General features: G+C 25.1%; 1 protein-coding gene across 7 annotated transcripts in view; it reads right to left on the bottom strand.

Moving 5' to 3' along the window:
• The window catches only part of LOC129983881 (rap1 GTPase-activating protein 1-like), a 70,708-nt gene continuing 53,352 nt past the window's right edge, over positions 1-17,356 (bottom strand). For 6 of the 7 annotated variants that reach the window (XM_056093565.1, XM_056093561.1, XM_056093564.1 and 3 more), the window contains 14 exons: positions 14,866-15,054; positions 13,521-13,624; positions 13,290-13,371; positions 13,148-13,201; positions 12,913-12,996; positions 12,012-12,112; positions 11,413-11,542; positions 10,826-10,974; positions 7,534-7,699; positions 6,558-6,830; positions 5,361-5,419; positions 4,516-4,799; positions 3,037-3,119; positions 1-2,520 (listed from right to left, as the gene is read on the bottom strand). In XM_056093565.1, the coding sequence (XP_055949540.1) occupies positions 2,380-2,520; positions 3,037-3,119; positions 4,516-4,799; positions 5,361-5,419; positions 6,558-6,830; positions 7,534-7,699; positions 10,826-10,974; positions 11,413-11,542; positions 12,012-12,112; positions 12,913-12,996; positions 13,148-13,201; positions 13,290-13,371; positions 13,521-13,624; positions 14,866-15,054 (1,899 nt within the window). In that variant the 3' untranslated portion in view covers positions 1-2,379. The remainder of the gene's footprint in view (positions 2,521-3,036; positions 3,120-4,515; positions 4,800-5,360; positions 5,420-6,557; positions 6,831-7,533; positions 7,700-10,825; positions 10,975-11,412; positions 11,543-12,011; positions 12,113-12,912; positions 12,997-13,147; positions 13,202-13,289; positions 13,372-13,520; positions 13,625-14,865; positions 15,055-17,356) is intronic. The other variant, XM_056093562.1, reaches the window with a different exon arrangement.

Below are 17,356 nucleotides of genomic sequence, written 5' to 3'. Positions count from 1 at the left end.
TCTTTTTTTTTTAACTGTGCATTTAAATACTCCTAAAATACAGATGATGAATGAAATGTATAACTTTTTTAATTTATTTATTTAGTTCTTAGAATATTTTAATCTAAAAAATTTAGATTATGAATTAACATCAAATTTAATTTTAATATCCCTTTTATTTTATGAAAATGTTTTCCATTGTAATACTCTCTCTTTATTCCTTTAGAATTTATTCAAGCTATCAAAAATGTTGGAAACTTTTTATGCCTGATATTTCACTAAATTTTTTTTAATCAAATTATCTGCGATATGAAATAAACATAAATGTTTCCATCATTTATTAAAAAGTAGTCTTTAAAGAGAAAAGGTACACATTTCTTATCTCCCTTTTCTTTAAAAAAAAATCATTTTTAACATGATCTTTTCTAAAGAATTAACTAAAGATTTTTTGCTATTCCAATATAAACTTTCACAAGCATCTTAATTTTATGAGCCTGAAAAACTGCTGCAATTTACAATACAGTACAAAAATTTATGATTTTTTTTTTCCCTTGACATGAAAAAAATCTTTTGCACTTTTTATAATATTCAACTTAACCATGTTTAGTAAATCCAATTTTACAGAAAAAGAACTAAAACTATTTGCAAAGTCTTTAGAAATACTCTTTTTATAAAATAACACATTGCCATAATTAATTACAAAATAGAAAAGTCACAACACAGAGAAATAACAAGCTAGTAAACATGCGAAAAGTAACATTAAATAATACATTTTAAAATACAATCAAAATTATATTTACAAGTCAATATTTTATCAGAGAAACTTTTAATAAACAAAAATTGTAAAGCATCACAGACAGTAGATAAAAATTTGAAGATCAAAGCTAATACAACTTAGTAATTAAAAAAAAAAATGCATCGATTTTACAGTGCTTTTATGAACAAAATAATAATAAACTTAATATAAACATTATTATTACATATATACCATGTAAAAAAACTGATCTATAAATTGTATTTTTCTTTCATTTATTTCATTACTAAGTTTTTTCATTTCAACCTTTATAAATTGACATTGCTTTAATGACCCGATAACAAAGGATGAGAATAATTTACAATGGAAAGAAAATTCAGTGATTGAAAATTTTGTTCTTTACTGTAGGTTTTTAAAATACAGAAAGAGGAATATATTATATATATACTTATAAAGAGAACAGGAAAAATAAAGAAAATTGCAATATTATAAGTTGATTTATTTAGAAGCAGAAATTTTAAAAGATGTTGAAAAGTTTCAATTATTTGTGCATTTTAAAAATGACTGATGATTATTAATTAGAAGAGCTATATTATTTCTTCAAACTTTTTAAATAGGAAATAATTTATGAAATTAATAATATTTTTTTAAAATCTTTGTAAGAAAAGAATAATTTAAAATCAATTTGCACATTTTTGAATAAAAATAATGTTGTAGTTGTTGTTTATAGTTAATGAATGCAAAACAAGTCTTGATAGAGGAAAATTAGATAAAGTCATCCTTTGTGCACTTTAGCACATAAAACTTATCTAATAGCTTATGAGAATTTGGAAGGGAAAAAAAAGTGCATAAAAACCATTGTATCTAGGTTGTATAATTGCATCCTATGGCAAAAATATTCAATTATTTTAGATTAGGCGATAATTCATTTTAATTAAAGAATTGTGTAATTAATTTTAAATGTATTCATAAAGCATTTTTATGATCAACAAGTCTGTGAACATTTATGAAATATTACAATTAGAAAATTCCTGTTTTTTAGTTGTTCTTTATGGCTAAAAATTTCGTATCAAAACATGCAAAAATGCTGGAAAACTGACAAATGTTATTTGAAAATTAAATAAAAAATAACACAAATACCTTATAGTTATTAGTTTGTAATACTATAAATTTCAATCAAAGGTATTTCATTCTTTGTAACGGGATTTTACAAAAATTCTTTTGAAACTTCTATATACCACTCCTTAAGAAAGAGAAAATAATGGCAATAATTTTAAAACTCAAATACAGATTCTGCAGTTAAAAATAATACTTTCAAATATCTAATGTCAAAATAAAAAAATAGTGAAGTTTTCAAGATAAGCTTTAAACTTAAATTCAGAGCAACAATAACAATTGTTTGACCTTTCTAACAATAACAGGTAGAACATTCATAAGAGTCATATTTTTGTAAATGTCAAACTTTCTAGAAAGTATCTGTATATAAATCAGTTTTTTTTAAACCTTATCAATCAAAATGTATTGTTAAATGTAACATCTGTGTTGTGGTGTCACCGGAAATGCTGCATACACAGATATAGATTCAATAGCATATTTAAAATATCAATATCACAAAAATACTTTGAAAAGAATGGTAATATGGTACACTATATGGTTGTGTATCTATCTGTAGTGCTTAATTCAGCCAGTTGAACATGAAGGTAAGTCATTTCACGTTTTGCTAAAGACAAGTCAGTTGTTAATTTGACTTCTTTCTCTTTTAATTTTTTAATTTCCCGCTGGGAAGCCTAAAAAAATATTTAAAATATTAATTTACATTTCTCACAATTGTATATAAAATCACAAAACAAAGGAAAAATGGGAGAATGAAATCTAAAACAATAAGAAATAATATGAAAAACAAGTTTATTTATTTGTAACAAAAAATTTGCACATCAATTCACTTTGCGCAATTATTTTGGCTAAATTAAAAGAGCAATTATTTTGGCTAAATTTAAGCAAGGAATTATTTATAAAGAAAAATACAGCTATAAAGTATCTACACTTCTATTATTATTAATGACATAATGAAATCATTAATATTAATGAACTTTTAAATCATGTATTAAAATTGTAATCTATTTTGTACATCCCATTACGTATTCAGCACCATTAAGAGTCAAAAGATATTCTAGAAAATATCTGCTGGTTAGAGTCCTTTAGACAATGGATAAATAGCAATAGGTGATTATTTCATCCTTATTTATTTATTTATTACGAAATTATTACAAACGAAGCATTTTAGCTTTAAAGTAATTACTTACCATATTTTGTTTTATTAATTCTAATTTGTCACTTTTTAGTTTATTGACTTCTTGCTTCAGAATTTCAAACTGCTTAATAAGAGCTAAAAGTAAAATAAAAGAGTAAAAATATTAAAAATATGTATTTTAAATTACTCAATTCATTTCAAAAATTAATATGTTAATTCTCAGATAAATTAACAGAACAGTATGGAAAAAATTAAAAATTTAAAACCTAAATTCAATACAAACTCTAAACAAATTAAAATCTCAATTCTGCAACCTTATTTAATACTAACGAATTACAGATGGTAGCAAACATTGGAGCAATATATGAATATACTTTTATAACCACAAAACAATCTGCAACAAAACTATTCAATCAATTTTGTCTGATTAACTAATTTTAATTCAAATTACAAAACATATATTTATAGGATAATAAATATATAAATATTCAAATAAGTTAAAATGCATATGTAATTAATAAACAATGAAATAATTATTTCAAAAATGTAATGCATTAAAATTAAGTATCATATTGATATTAAAATTCTAATTTCAATATTTCATACATGTTTTATGCACTTTCAATGAACATATAACACTTAGCGACAAAGTTTTCTCTTAATTTATTTTCCTTCTTGGGTTTGTAAAATAGCTTTTTGATAATCAAAACCATACTTCACTGATAGATCATGTTTATATGTGTTCCTGTCTACAATAGATCATGTTTAATTTTAAATTCACATGAAATACATTTTTTTTTTTTTAAATTTATGCATATACTCTGCATTGTAGTTTTGGGTATATCTTTTATTTCATAACTGAAGATAAAAATTAACTAAAAAAATAAACAGCATTTAAGAATATAAATATAGAGTTATATATGAAACATCACACTTTCCAAGTAATAATATAAACTTCAGATGATTCAGATATCATTCCCAGATGTTATAAAAAAACGTGGAAATTATAAATATCTTGAGTGCTCCAAGCCTTTGTTAAAAATACAACCAGATTTTCCCAAAAGAGATGACACAAATTAGATAGAGTAAACTACATGGTTCATTGGTTAAAAAAGACCATCCTTTCCCACACATTTAAACTAATACAATAATATTATAATTACCAGAAGACAAAAATTATAATTAACTTAGTGCAAAATGAGCAATTTATCCTTTCAAATGACCTCATAAAATATTCTAAACACAAGCCACCTCTATTTCATAATGATGTAAAAATGTTATTAAGTTATTCCCTCTTCTCCTTTAATCAATTTGACAATTTTTATCTAGATATTTCACTACAAGCTAAATTAAAGTTATTCATTGTTAAGAGGAGATTTCTTGATTAACACAGTGCAACAAATGAAACAATAACAGTACATATTATTTCAAAAAAGTTATACATGCCAAATCATAAAGTATATTAATGATAAAATTTCATGCAAACATAAAGCTAACATAAAACATTCATGCATACAATATGCTTCCTAACCTTCATTTTCTGTGCATTGTGAACAATTTGTAGAGTTAGTTTCACTAACTGTACCACAGCAGAATGTAGAATCATTAGTTAAGTCTGTGCTTCCATTATGCATCTGTTCTAACTCTAAACTATTGACACTTGAGGAGTCTGATTCAGAAGGTCTTGGTTTAAAATGTGGTGGTGGAGGTGTATCAGGACTGGATATGGGAGTCCCAGGACTACTGTTAGTTCTTGCCCACTGAGGTGTTCCACCGGAGTTTAGAGAATCCAAACTTCTATTTCGAAATTCCCTGCTGAAACATGGAAAAAAATCAATTAATCCATTATTTTATTATTTTTATAAATACAATATTAAGAATTTTCAAACAATTATTGGCAAAAAAAAAAAAGAATCTTTTATATATTAATTCATTTTTCACTACCACCCAGTACTGAGAACCTCATTTACAAAGTTAATGCAGTTGTTACTTAATTTTACTTTTTAAATGAAGTGAACCCCTTGTGAAACAATTAAAATAAAAATCTTCATAATATAATGCCAACAGTTTCTTTTTATTGTTTTGCTTGTAGGTGAATATGTACATGGATTACTGACTATAAATCCCTTTATGTATTAATCCTTTTTTATATAAATTTTAAAAAAAAATCCTTTGATTATATGACTATAAACCTTTTTAAATAATCAGTCACAAACCTTTTTTTATATTAATAAATCTATTCTGAGAAATTATATTATGTTAAAATAATAATAATCCAAAATAATATTTAAAAAAAAATAAATGAGTTTATATTATATATATATATATGCAAATAAGAAGAGAATCAAATAAAAACGGCAATAAAATGATATTCACCTTCTAACAGAACTGGGAGATGAAATTTTTAGAAGTGTTTCTTTTGGTACCTTGGGAACCTATAAATAAATTATTTGAAAATCTAAACTAAATTGAAAGCCCTCTCAGGAATAATTGAATTTTAACAAAAAAATTATTTGATAAAATCAAGTATGGCTACCAGAAAATCAACACCAGAAAATACCACCAGAAAATCAAGTTTGAGCATTTTAAAGAATAAATCACTGTAAATAATAAATCTTTCCCCTTTTATTAAATGAAGTGTGAACTATAATAAAATGATGAACAAATAGCTTCTATTAAATTTCATTATTTACAAATTATCATTCACAAGAATAAGTTTAACAATAACAAGATTTTTGATTTATACATAAATACCAATTCCTGCTTCATTAATTTCCCCCCTTTCTTTTATAATAGACACTATTGTATTTTATTAATACTTCAAGTCAATTATACTTAATTGCATTATCAATTTGCAGAAAATTTAATTAAAAAAATTTAAGCAGCAAAACAAATGATTTTTACTTTTACTAGGGAAAAAGTTGAAAAAAATCAAATACATATTTGTTTTTAAATTTAAATGGAATAGACTTTAAAATAATATTTATAGGGGATTATATTCAGAATTAAAAATGAAAATTGATTATAAAAATTCTTAAAATATATTATTGTCTGTAAAAATGGGTTAAAAATAACAGTCAACATTTTTTAATAATGATGCAAATGTAACTCAATAATAATATATAAAACAAGATGGTTGATATATATTTTGTACCAAAAATAATCAAAGTTTGGAGGATAAAAATTCATGCATATTACATAAATTTCACCAAACTTTCGAGATATTAACTTTTATAAAGAAGAAATCAAATTTTCATTCAAATCACTAATCTCTTCCAAGAATATGTATACATGTTTTATTTGTACATTTAATTTAAATTAAAATTATTCTAAGTGAAAATATATTATAAAATATAATTTTAAAAACTTCAAGTTTATTTTAAATGAAAATAAATTAAACTCTGTTGCATAAAAATTCAGTATAAAATATTTTAAAAAAACTTGTATTATTTTTAAAATTGTAACTAAAAAATTAAGGAATTAAGAACTGAAAAAAGAAATAATTTTTTAATTTAGTGCTTTTTTATAAAAATCCTTTATTTTTAAAAAGTAAAAAATTTTCTAGATACTTACATTTTGTGAAACTTCCCCAGCAACTATTGAAGATAAACTGCTGTTAGATGTGCTTGAAGAGGAACGTTTAGTCATCACAGAATTTGCTAAATTTGTTTCAACAGAATGACTTCTAACACGACTAGTGATAGCTTTACGAACAGAGTCCAGAAAGCGATTACTGTTTCCATTAATTTCTGTTTTACCAGTATCACCAACTACACCAGAAAACTCTTGTGTTTTTATCCTTAGTTCATCATATAATGATTGTAATAGAGATATCCTTGTTCGTTTCTAGAAAATAAATACAGAATTAAAAAGATTTTAGTAAGTACTGCATTTAATCTTTGTTTTAGTAATGATGTTAGATAATGATAGCAACTTCAATATGTCATTAATAATAATTAAAAACTTTATTTTAAAATTTGCTTGGTTCTGAAAAATCAGTAAAGTTTTTGAGAGTTTTGTACAGTGCATATATATTAAAAAAATTAAGACAAAGAGAGAGAGAGAGAGAGAGAGAAAAGGAAGAAAGCAAAGAAGACTTCAGTTACAGATAAACACAAAATGCTTTATATACAATGATATTTATATACAAATACTAAAATATTTACAAGTACCCATATGCTCTTCCTTGTCTCTATAAGATTTTTGTGGGACATAATACGATTCATTATATTTTGTTTAACAGTGAACTAGCATAAATAAATAGGAAGAGACAGTTAAAAATTTATTTCACTAGGTACAATTAAACAGAAAATTTCTAACATCAAAGCTTTGCATTAAAAGAGAGGGATTCCAAAAATAAGAAATTTCACCGAAATCTCATGAAACATATAAATAATGGATATCAAAATAAAGCTGTACTGAATAATAAATAAAATATTTTAGAAATAAATAACAGTAATCAAATATATTACACCCTAACTTATTTTAATACATAAAAAAAATTCATATGAAAAATTATTTTTTGTTCAGTTTAATCAGATTAACTTACTTCCAGTTTTGAAAACTTTTCAGCTTTATAACAAGCTATCTCAGCATTTATTAATTTTGTAAGAAGAAATTCTCTGAATTCTTCATTTTTTCTGAAAACTGTAGGGTTGGGTAAATTAGGACCAAACGTTGGAACTCCGTCTCGAGCTGTCACAGATACTTTGTACCTGGTAGAATAAAGGAAAAAAATAATTTGCATGCTATCTTAAATGTATTTGTTGGTGTAATTTTAAAAAATTGAAACTAAACTTAATTATCCTTAAATGAATAAAATCATTTTTTAAAAATCTGGATAATAATCAATCAGTATAAATGAGATGGAACACATTTAAAACAATAAAATGAATTATTCTTTAGTGGATACAAGCAATATTTATGTAATATTTTTATTTGAATGATAAGAATGTTAAATTTATTTTTGCATAATTAAAATAGCAAAATTTTGCTTTACACAATAGGAGATTAAATAACATCATTATATGAAATAATTTCAAAATGCAACTAACTGAAATTTATAATATCAACCCAGGACTGGTTACCATGAAAACATTGTCATAAGACAGCAAATCTATTCATCTTTATCAATACAGAAAAATGTTACTCAGATTTTCTGCGGTCTTATGCTAGAATTAGCTTCTACCAGGACTTCAACCTCTGAGAATTCTTCAAAAAATTTTGGTAATACAAAATTGAAAATATTTAATAATTTTTTATATTTAAATTCATATTTTCTCATACACTTTTACATTGTCAATTATTAAATTTTCCAACAAAATGGAAGCAAACTTGTATATTGAATTTGAAAACCTAAAACCAAACATTTCAAAAATAGAAGAGAGTCTGCTTTTATCTAAATGTTCTTTTATAATGTAGACTGTTTTATGAATCTGATAATGTTAAAATAAAGTAAAAGTTAGCATATTTATGCTTGTGCTCTGATATTTAATAAATAACGATTCATAACTGGATAAAAATGAAACATAACTGCATACATTTATTTACCCAAAAAGAATTTCAATATCATGCACCAAAAACTTTTGAGATAAATTTTCATTGTTCACACTACAACAGTGATTCTCAAACTTTTTTTTTTTTTTTTTTTTGTTGCGGCACACTTTTAACGATTTTAAAATTTGGCGGCACACAAAGAAAAAGTTATTTACTTACCTATAATACACTGCGTAAAATAGTTTATGATAATAATTTTGAATGTAAAATAAAATAATATGTACTCCAAAAACAACAGTACATTTATTAAGGGATTAATTACAAGGTAATAAATAAGAACACTTTTAATGAAAAATTTGAGCTTGATGATTTTTGATAATTTCATTTATATTTGGTCGTAAAAATGACAATGCTACTCTCATATTGTCTTCTACATTTAACAGACTCAATCTTTTTTTCATTTTTATGTTGGTTAATACTGAAAATCCGAATTCACACAAATAAGATGTAGAAAATTGTAATAACATTTTTGAAGCTTTTTTTGGCTATCATGGGATAGTTGCATCTAATGCTGATCCAAAATAAATTATTTGATTCCTTCGAATATTTTAAAATTAAATCTCGATTATTAGAAAGCGAAAATAGATCTTCCTCTTCATTCAAAGTTAATTCAAATATAGAAGTATTCGTTATCACAAATGGATAACGAACCCAGTCAAATTTTTTTATATCTAAATTTGAGAAATAATGAATAATTTTATTAAAATCTTTTGGGACTGACTCAAGCTTTTTCTAATTGCCTTCCTGAGCTTTATTCTTCAATAAGGCTATTTGTTTTTGAAATCCCACAGTTTATATGTCGAGTTTAATATATTTTCTTTCATCCCTTGCATACTTAAATTTATTTTATTAAAAAGAACAAAAATGTCTGATAAGTAAGCTAGTTTGCACACCATATTTCATCTTCCAACAAATGAACAAAATCATAATTTGTTTTTTGTTCTAAAAACATTTTTGTCTTTTAATTCCATTTAAAAAAAGCATTACAATTTTTACTATACACATTTCTAAAATTTGGCGGCACACTTTAAGAATTTGGCCCACACAAAAGTGCTGCGCCATAGTGGTTGAGAATAACTGAACTAGAAATATATACATAAAAATTTCCTATTTGCAAACCAGTAGGCAAAGATAGGTTGTCCTTTTTGTTTACATTAAGTATGAAGTTTTGTTTGCATTAAACTTTCTATACACCAATGACCTTCAAGGAAAAGTTTTAACCCTGAAAACCTCCCAGTCTTGAAAATCAGGCCGAAGGTTTTCATGCCTTCAATGAGATAAGAATAACAAAATTCAAATACATACTGTGATATTTTTATCTATAAGTAGGACAGTTGACTCGTAACTTCTAAGGGATGGTATGTATCAAAAACACTTTTAGTGCAAAGGTTTATAAGGGGGACATAATTTCGACCAACTTTGAATAAATTTTCTATCTTCAACAACTAAGAAATTATAATTGAAAGAAAAATACAATCCCACTAACACTTTTTTTTTTTTCTTTAAGCGAGATGAATGATAAACAAATTCATCTGGGATTTATGACCTCATTACAGAATATATCTCATCATTTCAAATCTAATTAAAATGACTTCAGTTATTGTCTTAACTATTGTCTTATTGGCAAAGCATTATAGTGTATGTGTATAAATATTATTACGAATCTGTAATGCTGCTTCCCAGCATAGTTGGTTCCACCATCAGAAAGAATGTTTTACAGTCATCTGCATTGGACGGAGTCCGGTGTGGCGTCGGAGGTTCCAAAGCTTGGCGACGAATTTGGCGACTTTGGTGCCAAAATAGATTATATCAGAATCATCGAGAATTTTCCCGATCCGTCCAGTAGGAACCGAGACACGCCTCGAACGTTCCTGATTGGTTGAGAGGCTACTAGCCGTGCCTCCTGAGACCTTTAAAAGGAGGCGGCCGCAGCTGCTAGGGCAGAGTAGTCGGAATCGACGGTAAAGAATTGGCCTTCCATAGATAAGCGGAGCAGCGACGGAGTGAAGCTAGTGCTGAACTAAGCTGTGCGCTACTGTCTGCAGTAGAGTCTGATTGTATGCTGCACGTCTCGGCTGAAGATAATCGTCTTCTATGCTGTATATAGTTGTCGTCTTTGTGCTGTCCTGTGTGTTTTTGTGTAAATAAACGTTGTTTTATTTTCTACTGCCGCCTGCTGATTGAGCGTTCTCCACACCATATAACTTCCACTATCTATATATATTATGAATATTTTAAAATAGCACAGAGATTTCTTCATTTTCAAAATTATACAAAATACTCACGCCACATTTGGGGTAAGTGGTTCTACAGCTTGAACAACAATGTATGAATGCAAAAAATGAGAGGCAATCATGGAAGGGAGGAAAGGAGTATTTGAATCTTGAAAAACTATTGCAACAATATCATTTCCTATGTGACGTTTCCGTTGTAGCTGAAAGATTGGAAGAAACGTGTAAGTAAAAAGAATTGGTAACATAATCCATTACATTTCAAACATTCTTCTTCACATTAAAAAAAAATAATAATAATTAAATTAATACTTAATTTCTTTCAAGTAGTTTTTTTTTTTTTTTTTTTTTTTTTTTTTTTTTACAAGTTGAATACTTGATTATTTGCAAAAACTATTGTTGCATTTTTTAAGTAAATCTATTTTTTTACACTCTGTGAAGGATATCAATTTTTATAAATAAAATTAAAAAAAATATCTAGCATTTTTAGAGAATTCAAAATAAATTTTTATTTGAAATAATTTTTAAATCAAACATCCTTATATCTATCACAAGTCTATAAAAGAATAAACAACTCCATAAAATGATGTTTAGTAAGAAAATGTTAAGTAGTCATAAGGAAGCCATTTTCAGACACTCACTTGTTGCGAGTCACCTTCAGTATAAGGTAGCAATGTAGAAACATGGAACATTATTTCGCAATCTTTATATGTTGTATACACAGAGTCATCTCCTGTTTGGCCATAATGAGCATCAAGACCACCCCGAAACCTAAAAGAAGTAATGATTATTTTATGAAATGTAACAAATTGGGAAACCATAGCATATAATACGAAAAAAATTACATATTGATAAAAGAAAAAAAACAAACTAAAATATTGGGAGTATCAATTCTTTATCAGAGTAAAATCAAAACTTGTCATCTATTCTAATATTTTTAAATAATTTAATGTATGTTTAAAGCACTATACTATAATTTTATAAAACTCATATTTATGTTAAGATAAATGCACACAGGAGGAAAAAAAAAAGTCAAATTAAACAACAAAAAACATTTTGAAGTTATTTTCTTAATTCTATTAATATTATACTAATAATTGTTTATTACTAACTATTTTCTAAATCTTTTGTTCCATTCAGAATTATTTAACTGATATTTAGATATATTTATTAAAAAAAATACTTTCCATACTAACTTCCAAAATTACAATAAATAAAAACCAAAGAAAAACAGGATTACCCTTTAAAATCTTTTAATTTTATTCGGTTTCCTAAAAGATCTAGAAACTCTTCCATAGCAGGACTGTGAGTACGATTACCAAACAGTTCTTCTTCTGTTGTCTACAATAATCATTAGATATATTTTACATGTGTAAATAGCAATAAAATTCTATTCTGTAAAAATAACTGAGAATAAATATTCTTTAATTTTATAAACCAGGAATGTACAAAACCTGATGTTAAAAATATAACATATATGAAAAGTTTTGTATTATATAATCTGTTTGTCAGTTATGAATACATTTTCAAATGATTACAACTGACACTTATTAAATATTTTAATTAGAAATAATAACTGACAAAAGCAAGATGAAGAAAAGAATAAAACAAAGAAAAATGCATCTACAAAACTCTTCATCATAAATAGTTTCTGAATATTAGTAGTAATAGTTTTGGAGTATCTTTAGTATAATTTCTAGGTTTTCTGAGTTATCAAGAATTAATCCATTATTAATATGCTGAGCATTTTATAAATAATTTACACTGAAAAAATTAAGCATATCAATTAACTTTCCTGCAATATTTGCCAATTGAACCCTTCCATATTTATTCAGAATTAATTAAATCATATGTACAGAATGAGAATAATTTAAGATAAACTTTACATTAAATTTTTTATTCTTTAACTTTTTCACTATACTTAATATCACACAATTAAAAACTGACAATGGATTACAAATTCTGATAATTACAGATTTTGACAATGATGATAAAACATATGGTAAGCGAATTTTGTAACTAAAAATAATATGCAAATGTTTCTACATAAAAAATTATATATATATATATATATTTTTTAAAGATACAGGAAAGGAACAAATTTTATTTGGATTAGATATAAAGATATTAAATATGCTTACTTGACCAAATTTTTGGTAAATAACACCAAATTTGAACGTTTTGACTAGGACATGTTCATCATATGCAAGTAGCATTTCTGAAGCCTATATAAAGTAAACAAAAATATATATAAAAATAAGAAATTTTGCATAAACATGATCAAGATAACTGTAGATTAATTAATTATAGTTATTCAATTTGAATGAGATACAAGTTATATGAATATTACTTTTCTATTAATAAAACAAAACTTACTCGAGGAAACAAAACAGGAGTAAATTTTTCAGTGATGATGTCTTCACACATAATCTATAAAATAAATATGAATTACTGAGAAATCTAAGTAACTGAAAAAAATTCCTTCAATTCATGGATGAAGTCTTCAAATAATGCCTACTTTTGATATCTGTACAGGATTTAAAGCGCTAGTAGAAGCATGATTAACATGAAAAATATCTTGCAGAAGTCCTTCTTTGGTTCTAAAATCAATAAACAAAAATTAGCATTTCAAAATATAAAAATTACAGATAACACATAATAAATTTTTACAAGTATTTATAAATGATTTACATGTGCATCAAATTACATAAATTAATATTCAATATTCAAAGGTGATAAAAATACATACCTGATTAGAACTCTTAGCTGTTCTTGACTAGAAACAACATCTACTTTGAGCGACATGACCAGAGGACCCCAAGTATCATCCAGGGCAATAAAATTAAAATGTTCCTAAATAGAACAATACTTTCTATTAATTCTAAAATAGCATTTCACATATTCAATTTTATTCAAAAGATATATGACTGCAATTATAAATTTGAAAATGCAAAAGAATTTTTGAAATACACATTATTCTATATAAAATATTAACAAAAAAATGTTACAGAGAACTATTTACTCATAATCTGTTAATAGAAATTCTAAATATAGTTTTATCTTAAAAATGCCAGTAAAAATGTGGCAACTTTCCAATATATACATCTTTAGAGAAGTAAATGAAAAGCAGAAAACAAACACACACACACACACACACACACACACACACACACACACACACACACACACACACACACACACACACACACACACACACACACACACACACACACACACACACACACACACACACACACACACACACACACACACACACACACACACACACACACACACAACTATTATAAACTAAGTAAGATTGTTATTCTTAGCTTTATATTTATTAAAAAAAAAAAATCTTAATTTTATATTTTTTTTTCTTAATATGGTTTCACATCTGCATAACAACAGCAACATTTATGAAAAAATAGCTACTTTTTTGTGACAAGTGTCCTATTTAAATATGCATTTAACAAATTTTCATTAACTCTTTTTAAAATAAAATTATAAGCTTTTCATTATAGACACAAAAGGAGAACTTTACACTCAAGATTTCTGTCTAACAATAAAGATAATGAAGATGTAAATAAAATACAGCAAACCAGCTATTTAATAGTCACAAAAAGTTCCCTAAAACTTTCCTGAAATTTCAATACTTAGAAGAAATATGAAGTACTTATAACATTATAAAAATTACAATTGTCACATATCAAATCATCTATTGATGGTTACATATTATGAATATTGTGTGTATGAAAGTAAATCTCACTTAATATCAGCACTCAACAGGAAAAAAGTACATAAGTATATAAATAAATTATACATAAAATGAAATATTACAACAAATAAAATCTTTTTATTGCCCACAAGTTTAACTTTTAATGAAACTGAGAATATCATATACATCAAGAAATTTTTAAATTCATAATTCCTTGAAAAATCGATCAAATGATTTTTAAAAACAAAAACTAATTTTTCTCACAAGTTATAAATAATTTTTTGAAAATAATATACATATTAAATAAATGTAACCTCTAATAAATGTAACTGTACCCCTTTACATTTATTTAACATATTAAATAAATGTAACATACCTTTCCATAGAAAAATTTCCTATATAATTGAGCAGATTCATCTCTTTCAATTTTGGGAATAAAATCATAATGTGGTAAAATTGGATTTCCTTGGCTATCTGTAGGGTAGTTATGATGAATGCCATCTATCCAATACCCGCCACCTGGAGGCAAAGCAACGAGTGGATATGGTCCAGGGTTATTTAGCATCTACAAGAAATGAAAAATGAATAAGTCCCTTCAGAGTAAGTTTTATTGTGACATCAATGAAAGTAAATAAATACTGGAAGACATAATAAATGTTATCCACCCCCCTTCTGAATTCTTATTAGATAATAAAGGAACATTAAAAAAAATTGGCATGTTCAGAAGTAGAAAATAAATATCTGATATACTGCATATTCAATTCTAAGCTCATATTTAGTAACAGAATATGCAAGAAAATATTCAGACATAAAAAAAAAAAAACACTTTGCAACTATGGGTAGTATGTAAATTTGATTAAGTTGTACTGAATTCAAGTATACCTTTATAACAAGTACATCTTTATAAATTAATTAAAACTTTCATTTCAGATATGTAACTTTTTCCAAAAAGTTTTATTATAAATAAATCCTAGCATCATTTTTTTGTTCCAATTTGTCCATGAAATAAGCTAAATGAAAAGCAGATACTGCCACACTCTCAAAATAATATTGAACTTACATTTATTTGCAAGATAAACATCACCAAATTAAAATTATCATTGACAGCACTTCATAAATTAACACAAGTGTTTTAAAAATTAGGATATTAGTTAAAATTTAAAAATATGATATAAGAAAGCAATGATTAAGAATGTTTGTGTCAATATTTCAGTGTGAAGTTACAAATTTAATAAATTGTTTTACTGTTAGAGATGTATATAACTTAGGAACATAAAATAGAAAGCAAGATTTTAATTAACACAATGTTTGATTTTTAAAAAAAATGTTTCAACTTATACAATGGATTTGTAAGCTACTATTGATTTTTATAAATTCATCTGAAGCACAAAAAGTTTGTATATGTTAATTACCAACAAAAGCAACATAATAAAAACAGAATGAGATTCTGAAAGTTCAATTGCTCTTTTCAACAAAAATTTTATCTTTTGCTGTAACAATAAAATATTGCATTGATGCATGATTAGTTGGATTAAACAGAGTTGTAAAATTACCAATTAAATATACCTTTAATTAATTATCACCAATATTGTTAACTGTAAAAATATAAAAAAGAAATTGCAAAATTAAAATATTTACATAAAGCTGTTTGATGATATAATTTATAATTACAGGAAAGAAAAAGAAAATCATAAGCCATCTACAATATTTAAGAAATAGGGTACAGGTTTTCAAAATTTCAGATAAAAACAAACAATTATTATAGTGAAATTTATCAAACAAAATGGCTGAATGGTAAATAATGTGCTAATATCTTAATTCTTAAAATGTTTAAATACAAAAGCATAAAAGAAACAGCATATTAACATAAAAATATTTATCAAAAATAATAAAATGAATAATCAAATACTCACATCATTACGATACTAGATAAAAAAATTTAAATTAATAAATGCTTTTGCAAATTAAAAGATACATTTAAAAAAAATTCCTAGTACAAAATGTATTTTGTGAATTATTCATTTTAACAAATAAATCTCTTTTTTTTTTTTAAGTATCAAAGTTTCTGACTAAGTGGAAAACAAAATAAGACTATATTAACTAACTTCACACATAGTAGAAAGACAAAATAAATATATTAACATTATATGAAGATATTATGTTTCCAGCTTCATATAACTTTTATTGCAAAGAAAGTGTTCTCGCAAGGTGCTTAAGTCAACATCATAAAACACTTGAAAAGTAAATATTAGGTAACCTCAAATAATAATGATTTGTTGATTCATTTATTACTACTTTAATGTCTGTCCAAAGTAACAAATACTTAAAAAATGACATTCAATTGATCATAAATCAAATGATGTAATAAAAAACACATAAAAAAATTATGGATCAGGAAGAACATCCATAAAATCTAAGACTATTAATAACAAATTCAAAAGGCATACAAAGAAAGCATGATTTTCACATTGAATAATACTTAGAAAATCATAATATTAAGTAGTTCATAATATAAAATCCAGTAAATTTTAAATAAATCAAATCTGTTACTGCACTTGTCCTTAAGCATGAACACTGACAATGGTGCCTTCGGTAAACAAAAAAAATACCAAAAGCTAAGTTTAATTCTTTTTTTCTGTCCCCTTTTCATTTTAATTGAAACATTCAGCAATGAATTAAAAAAACTCCGATAAGATATACTTTAAAAAAATTATTTTAATTTTATTTTTTACAGAAATTTAACCTTCTAAGAATATAAAGTGGTCAGCTCAATAATTAGCTTTTTTAAAAAAATGTTCATTACTTTAACTTTTAGTAATATTACAAATATTGATTTAAGTAATTGTAGTAAAAAGATTCATTAATTT

The sequence above is a fragment of the Argiope bruennichi genome, chromosome 9 (genome assembly GCF_947563725.1).
Source record: "Argiope bruennichi chromosome 9, qqArgBrue1.1, whole genome shotgun sequence".
Classification (NCBI taxonomy): Eukaryota; Metazoa; Arthropoda; class Arachnida; order Araneae; family Araneidae; genus Argiope; species Argiope bruennichi.
The sequence above is the reverse complement of the archived record's forward strand: the minus strand, read 5'-3'. Positions and strand labels throughout refer to the sequence as shown.